Here is an 8227-nt window from a genome sequence, read left to right as displayed (position 1 = left end):
TTTTATGCTGACTGTAGAGTTTAAAATATATGATAATTCTGCAGTCTTCTGAGTTAAAATTATTCAAGTGCCCATAAGGTTCAGAAATTCAGATGAATACACTGAATAAATAATTTACTGATATTCCATGATATGTTTAATGTGTTGTTCCTCACTAGCAATTCATAATTCAATATGCTGTGCAAAATTGTAAAAAACGATGTGCTCTAAAGCAGCATTTCCATCAATCTTTGTACATGTATCCACAACACATTGCCTCAGATGATTTTTCACTGAATCCACTTTTGCCTTCAGCACACCCAACAAGTAGTAATCAAGAGAGTTCAATCTATTAAAAATATATATAGTCTCCAGACTTTGTGGTCACTTGAATTTTATTTCTTATAAGATTCACATACTCGAAGTCATATAAGCATTTTAACCATGTATATTATACCAAGTAAAAATGAATACTAAAAATGAGGTAATGGAGAAAACAACAAAATTAGATTTCTTTTGCTTTCAAATAATTCCACACCAAAACATTTTGCTGGAAATGAAGTGATTTTTAATTTATAAATAAAAGACTCTCTAAATGATTTTCAGAATATATTACAAGTTTAGTTTTAAATAGACTTATATTTATAACAGGTCTTACAATGATTTCAATAAATAGGGACTCCAGAGCACAATGTGGAGGTACAACAATCACGTGTTGACCTCTTAATATTCCAAGGGGATCAAAATCTTTTTCAAACACAGAAGGAAACTGGGCTTTATACAGTGCTAACCCCTAATAGCTATTCTCCTTTATAAACTACAATATTATTGTCAGTTTCATATACTTTTACTTTATAAAGAACTCCTACAGGAAGAACTTTCTGGAGGTTGTCCCAGATATAAACAGCTACATTTTCAGTCGTGCTATAGGAAAACAAACAAACAAAAATTCAAAATGCAAACAATAAAATTTCATGTTTAATATTTATAGAGAATAGAAATTCTAGTTTTGAAAGATTTAATTAAAACTTCAGAAATCACACAACAATCAAATATTCAAATCAATTCTTGTTTTATAATCTATATAAAGCAAGGTATAGTGCCACCCACCTCACCACATCTGCAAAGTATGGCACATCCATATCCAGATTCTTATGATCAAGGGGCTGCATAATCGCCTCCTAGAGACAAAACCAAGGGAAAATATCATTGGCTCCATGTATGACTCAAATTCCAAATTGTTACACTTATGCCTCTAAACCTCACCTTATCACTTAGCCACTAACTAAATACTTGTAAGTACTAGATTTGAGTCTTACAAAGCAACCTTACAAAATTTTAAGTTGTGAAATAAAGTCAGGCCCAGCTGTTGGTAATGATTAGGAACCCTTGTTACTGAATAAAAAGAGGTGAGAAACTAAAACGCAGAGAATCCTGGAGCTTTCTCGCAACACAAGCCACTGTAATTCAGAATTCAGTTTAGCACTCTGGGAATCCTGTCCAAAGAGTTAGCACCAATATTTTTCCATAACACTGTCACACCTACGGAACAATGCCACAATATCATGGACAAAGATTCAGTGACTACTACATTTTATAAAGCAGATCTGACCGAAACTATGTAAGTAGTTCTAAATTTCTGCTAGGAGGAGTAATTTAAGAATGGTTTTGGGCTCACAGAAGGAAAAGTACAAATATGTAAAGACTATTACTCCCTAATGCTCATGTATATTAACATAATGTTTTTCCTCATCATCAGCAAGGATTAAATTGCCTTATTCTTTCTTTGCTTTTTGCTTTTAGCTATTGCAAAAAATCTAGCATTTGTGAAAAAAAATCTAATTTTCCATATGGTGTAGTTTCAAGAAGGGTACATTAATAACAGTAATAGCAATCATTTCTTGAGAAAAACTAGAATCATACAAAAAGAGTAAGTCCTAGATCAAACGGTTGTTGAAACAGATCCAATGAAGGGATGTTCCACATGAATAGCAAGAAAATAGGTATCTTTGCTTCATCTTCAATCCCAGTTCCAGTCCCAATTTCTCCAGTAAAGCCTCTTATGCCAGACTTTTTGTTTTCTTTTGTTTTGTTTTTAGAGACAGGGTCCCTGTCATCCAGGCTGGAGTACAAGTGGCACAATCATAGCTCACTGCAGCCTTGAACTCCTGGGCTCAAGCAATCCTCTCCCCATGGTAGGGTTCTAAGTTCACTCTCTATGCCACGATGAGTCACTTTCACTGATGAAAGTGTGTGGTGTCCTTCAGGCACACAACAGCAGAAAACAGCACAGAGAACCCCTCCTCTAGTATTCAGTCAGATGTTGAGGGCTTTTATGTTGCTTTCTTATCTCTTTCCTTTCTTTCTTTTCTTTTTATTTCTTTTCTTTTCCTTTCTCTTTTTCTTTCTTTTTCTTTCTTTCCCCTCCCCTCTAATCTCCTCCCCTCCCCTCTACTCTCCTCCCTTTTCCTCTTCTCCTGTCTCTGTCTCTCTCTCTCCCCCCCATGGCCCCCCCAACCCCTGCCCCATAAATGCATGCAGGCCCTATCTCTATAACTTTCCTAAAGTACTTTGAGCACAGTGCTGTTTCTTCATTCACTCATTCTTTTCCTCATTTATGAAATCAACAGTTATTTAACAATTACTATTCTTCACCTCCTAGAAAAAGGAATGTATACACTCTGTGGGCTACATCTCATTCATCTTTGTATACTTAGCTCACAAACTGATGCAAAGTAGACAAATTTGTTGAATATATGAATAATGTGAAAGAAGTAAACATCACTAATAACATCATTTTAATAAAGCAAATGTCAAATTTCAGAACAAAACTAAGCTGCAAGTGAAATGACGGCATAATAAACAGCTGGATGGAAAGACATCTACTCCCAACTTTGCAAATAACTAGCCACACAATCTGCGGCAAGTCCGTTAACTGTTCAGCATCTCTCAATCTTAATCTACGGATTGAAGAAGTTGGTTTGAATAATCTCCAAAGTCTCTTACAAAGCAAGAATTCTATAATGGTATAATCAGTTAAGTTCTTCACTGAACCCCTTGTGTGTTATCTCTATGATGTACTGCTCTGGTGGGTTTATAATAAATCTAGAGTGAATAACATGGTGTGGTATCTAAATCTATGATCAAAAGTACAAGGAATATTCAGAAAGGGAAGAGAAAGCTCCAAGGAGAAGGCCAGGAACAGTGGCTCATGCCTGTAATTCCAGCACTTTGGGAGGTCAAGGTAGGACGCATTTGAGACCAGCCAAACAACATAGTGAGACCCCTACCTCTACAAAAAGAAAAATTTGCATTGGCTCTGTGCCTATTAAAAAAAAAAAAGTAAGTCTCAAGGAGAAAGCTATGTCTTAAAAGAAATGGAGAATTTGTTAACTGAAGGAAATCAGGATATTCCAACAAGGAATACAAGGTAAGTATGTTATATTTCCTCCCATCGCTGTAACACAACTGTGACTAATTTCCATTAAGTCACCAAAACACCTTTAGAGGCCATGCGAGTAGTTCCTCCAACTATACCCCAACACCCACATCCAATTCTACTCACAGAGTTATGGAGCCTTAGGATATAACTGGTTGGGGAGGTAGATAGGGGGCCACCAAATATTATACTTAGGGAATAGCACATAATAAGCACCCAACATGCCATTACCTCCATATATTTTTTGAGATCAGCCAAATTCATAACCATTCCCGTAGCAGGGTCAATCTAAAGAATAAACAAAGGTGAATATTACTCTCATAGGCTCTCCATATTAAACAGCTGGCAAATTATTAAAGGCAGTACAGTATGCAGAGACCGTGCCCACATTTGCCTTCATCCCAGAGATAATCACTGACCTCAGCATGGAAGCACCATGTACTTCAAGCATCCTTTTCATGGTATAGCCCTTCTACCTGTCCACACACAGCACATTAAAGACAACACTTTGGTAGAAGAGAGGCCTGGAATGGCAGCAGTTCACCACACACACATATACAAGGGCCAACAATGAGCAATACTGACTGGAACAGTTTTCAACACAAAATCCACCACACTGGCTGAAAGAGAGCCCAGCAATCTGCAAAAACCACACAAATATTTTCTGCACATACCTCTCCATGTACTGTCACCACAACTATGGAAAGGAAACAAAATACCAAAAAAACAGCATGACTTTCAACAGATTAACATCCAAGCACAAGTTAGCAACATACAAGCACAAGTTGGTAACATAAATTATTAGATCTGTCCCCAAAAGCTATACTTAAATATTTACCCCAAAACATTTGTTATTTTAGTTGAGATTTTTTTTTTTAAATCAACCAAAGCAAGACGCAAGCAAGACAAAGGAGCTTAGTTAGGAACTTTGGCTAAGCAGAGGCACTCAGCCAAGGCTGAAAAGGGTGTAAATTCTGCTTATAATGTTAATGCACTAGAGAGCATCAAGATGCTGCTCAATCTCTGCCTGTAGAATTAGAAACTGTACTTGTAGGTGTCCAGCTACACAGCAAGCTGGTCCAATACTGAACAGTACCTTTCTGAACAAGCAATACTACTGGGCCTTAAATTCTTATCCCCTTACTCACGTGAATGTATACAAAGTCTAAAGTAATGCTTTGTAAATTAAAAAGTGCTTGTGAAAAGCATTTGAAAACTCTTGGCCAGGCGTGGTGGCTCATGACTGTAATCCCAGCATTTTGGGAGGCCGAGGCGGGAGGATAACCTGAGGTCTGGAGTTTGAGAGCAACCTGGCCAACATGGTGAAACCCCATCTCTATGAAAAATACAAAAATTAGCCAGGTGTAGCGGTGGGCAACTGTAATCCCAGTTACTCGGGAGGCTGAGGCTGAAGAATCGCTAGAACCTGGGAGGTGGAGGTTGTAGTGAGCAGAGATCACACCATTGCACTCCAGCCTGGGCAAAAAGAACACAACTCAGTCTCAAAAAAAAAAAAAAAAAAAGAAAAGGAAAAAAAAATCTTGATCAGTGCTTTACACATTAATAACTTTTACGAATGTATGTATTTTAGTTCTATACAAATACCATTAGGTATTATGTGATAAGTAAATACACTGAGACTGAGATACCATAGATTAAGGAAGAGGCAGTAGCTAAACCAGTAATCCTAATCTGACACCTTGTCTGGTCTTTTTTTATGCCACCACCACACACTGTTTTATACTCTATGGCTTATGTAGCTGTTTTTTAAGGCAGGCTGTACCTCAAAGAATCAAGTCTCTTATCTTTGGACAAATTACCTACTTTCTTGGAATACTGCTGGCAAAGCTTTAGACCAAACCTATTTTTCTGCCATATATTACATTCCCAGGCAACATTCTCGTTTTGTCAGTCATTATTTACTCAAAGAATAAAATCTAATTTTAACATTAGCCTCAGCCACACCTAATCAGAAAGAAATTGTGTACTCTAGGACAAAGAAAAATGCTTTAAACCATTCATTGTTTTGGTCTGTTTGTAAGAGTTGACAATTGTAAGGTAAAACTTAACACACATCTAACCAAGACAACAGATCCTTTCATTCTACTCCCATTTAACTTCTCATTCAAAGCTCAAAGCATTCACACTGTGTCCGTAAGTTTCCCCATTCATTGTGTCTACATTTGCTGAATACTCTTTCATCCTTATTGAAGGGCTGAAATGTCATCAGTTTTTCTCTCACCTTTATAATTGTGCCCATGGCCATTTGGATTGCTGCATTTCCCAAACAATTTCAAGTTTTCTTCATCACTCAGAAATTTACTAACCAAAAAAAAAAAAAAAGTCAGCATGACACAAGTATCACATCCAAACCCCCTTCTCTGTTCCTTATATTTATTATTTGCTCTGATCTTTGAAAAGTCTCCCAATTTGTTATTACTTTAGCTCACCAAACGGGGAGTCAGAAATCATGTTGATTTTTATTACTCATGTATATGTCAGAAACCATGGCATATTCCCTAATTAGAAGGCTGTACCATACAAATTAGCACAAACAAACCTTAACTTCAAGCCCCTTGTTCCACAGCAGCTGATCTGCTCATGGGACTTCCGCTTTTCAATTCAACATTACTGAGTGCCTACAATGTATTAGGCAAGTGCTGAATGAAATAACAGCATATAATGATAAACATAGATGGTGATCCGCAAAGTGGCTTACTATCTCATTTCTCTCAGAAGCTAAACTACTCATCCAGAAAAAAAAAAAATTTTTTTAATTACATGACCTGGTAAGTCTCCTATTTAACAATCTTGCTTTATACTATGTCTCAATGACTGCCTCATGAGAACTTTACCAATCTGTTGAGGAATATTCAAAGCAGGTGAATTTTTAAAATTACAATCTTTGACTGTTGTCTCAGACGGAAACCAAATTGCTTAATGAACGTTTATACTTATACACATCCATTCAATTTTGCATCCTCTATGAGGCCTTACCACCCTCAGGTGTTTATGCCTCTTACTATACAACCCCTTTCTTTTTGAGATCCTCTTTATGATTCCCCCCAATGTAGTTTGGATGTTTGTCCCCTCCAAATCTCATGTTGAAATGTGATCCCCAATGTTGGAGGTGCGGCCTAGTGGGAGATGTTTGGCTCATGGGGGTGGATCCCTTATGAACGGCTTGGTGCCCTCCCTGAAGCAATGAGTGAGTTCTGGCTCTATTAGTTAATGGGAGAGCTGGTCGTTAAAAAGAGCCTGGCACCTCCTCTCCTCTCTCTTGCTCCCTCACTTGCACTGTGAGTTGCCTGCTTGCTCCCCCTTCGCCTTCCACCACGAGTGGAAGCTCCCTGAGGCCTCAACAGAAGCAGATGCTGGTGCCATGCTTCTTGTACAGCCTGCTGAACCAAATAAACCTTTTTTCTTTACAAAACACCAGTCTCAGTATTCCTTTACGGCAATGCAAAATGGAATAACACACCCCCACTTTCTCCTGCTCAGCCACTTCTTGTATTTAAAGTGCTAAAGTCTTTTGCACAAAATTCTCTCAGTGTACCCTCCACAAAATAGGCCAGATTGGAAACCCCATACAAGACCCCTGATGCATCCGTTACCTAGCACAAGCCCTGACAACCAAGAAACAAATCCTCGTTTAGCGAATGGAGGGATGAATCCCGTCAGATAGCAATGGTCATCCTTATTTCACAGACGACGATACGGAAGGCCAGAGAGTGGAGCTTGTTAGTGAGTGGTAAAATTCCTCAAAATCAACTCTTCAGTGCATGCAAGCGGTATGTACGATCGGGTTTCAAATCCCAACTATGCTGCTTGCTTCGGAAACTGAACGTCTGGGCTCGTTGTTTTTTGTTTTTTTTTTTTTTTCTCCTAGCCACTAAACCACCAGGGACTGGGTTCATTCTGTCTTTGGTTAAAAAGGCGCTAAAACTTGCCTTGTAATTACATTAGATATGGTCGCCAATGCTCCTGGCATACAAGATTAGCTAACATTTACTGGGTGTCTACGCCGCGGCAGGTACTGTGTACATAGACGAGTTTAACACCGTTGAGCTTCACAACAACCCTGTGGCGTACACCAAGGGACACCTAGGGGCAGAGACATTTCTTCGAGTCGCAGAGTCGGACGTGGGCCCCACACTCAGACGTGGGCCATCGCCCTCCGCAGTCGGCTCCGTTAACCACCAAGCTCCCCGACTCCTCCAGGGCTGGGGCCACTCCAGCCGCCATCGCGATGCTCGGGGCCGACCGAAGACCAGCGAACGCGACCAACGCGCGCCGCCCTCCGTACTCAGCGTCGCCCCAGAAGCCCCGGCGCCCCTCCCGAGGCCGACGTCAGCACGACCCCAGCCCCGCCCCGGTGACGTTCCGGGGCCCGGGGCCCGCCGCCCAGCGCTGCACTTGTGTGCACACTCTACCTGTACAATCGGTGGCTCGCGCTGAAGGAGATGCGGCGGGACACTTGCGCCTGGCGGCGACGGCCGCCACCTGCCGTGCTCATCTTCCCGGCGGTGTCTGCACTACTCGGCCAGCACCTCCTCCCGCCGCGCGGCCGGTGCCTCCTCCCACCGCGGCTGCGCAGTGCGCTTCGGCGCGCTCCTGGGAAGCGCGGCTCCGCTTCCGCTCCGGACAATCCCGGCCTCGGGAGACCGTTAGGGGTGTCTCGCGGCTGTTTGAATCTCTTTGGAGAACAAGAGTTCGGACACCTAAGCATACCCTGGAGCGGTCAGGGTGGGTGGGGACACGGTGTCCTTGATCAGTTTGCTCCGCCTGAGGTCACGCCACGTAGTTAGG

General features: G+C 40.9%; 1 protein-coding gene across 2 annotated transcripts; it reads right to left on the bottom strand.

Annotated features, from left to right (window-relative positions):
• Nucleotides 1–524: 524 nt before the first annotated feature.
• PTS (6-pyruvoyltetrahydropterin synthase) lies at nucleotides 525–7948 on the bottom strand. Of its 2 annotated transcripts, none has more exons than XM_077960758.1 (6): nucleotides 7369–7746; nucleotides 5661–5740; nucleotides 4093–4115; nucleotides 3650–3706; nucleotides 1090–1160; nucleotides 525–903 (listed from the first exon to the last, which is right to left on the bottom strand). In XM_077960758.1, exons 1-6 carry the CDS (start codon nucleotides 7407–7409, stop codon nucleotides 780–782), a joined length of 396 nt encoding a protein of 131 aa, XP_077816884.1. In that variant the 5' UTR covers nucleotides 7410–7746; the 3' UTR covers nucleotides 525–779.
• Between the last annotated feature and the right edge of the window lie 279 nt (nucleotides 7949–8227).

Source organism: Macaca mulatta, chromosome 14 (assembly GCF_049350105.2).
Source record: "Macaca mulatta isolate MMU2019108-1 chromosome 14, T2T-MMU8v2.0, whole genome shotgun sequence".
Lineage (NCBI taxonomy): Eukaryota > Metazoa > Chordata > Mammalia > Primates > Cercopithecidae > Macaca > Macaca mulatta.
Note: the sequence above shows the minus strand (reverse complement) of the source record. Positions and strands in the feature narration are given on the sequence as shown.

What these genes read in the sequence shown, in the direction of transcription:
- PTS (XM_077960758.1), bottom strand. Translation starts at nt 7,409, where the DNA reads ATGCCAGGAGCATTGGCGACCATATCTAATGTAATTACAAG. An exon ending in CCATGGGCACAATTATAAAG is followed by an intron (nt 4,116 to 5,660) that starts GTGAGAGAAAAA and finishes TCCTTTCCATAG; the next exon opens with TTGTGGTGACAGTACATGGA. An exon ending in TACTTTGCAGATGTGGTGAG is followed by an intron (nt 904 to 1,089) that starts GTGGGTGGCACT and finishes GTTTTCCTATAG; the next exon opens with CACGACTGAAAATGTAGCTG.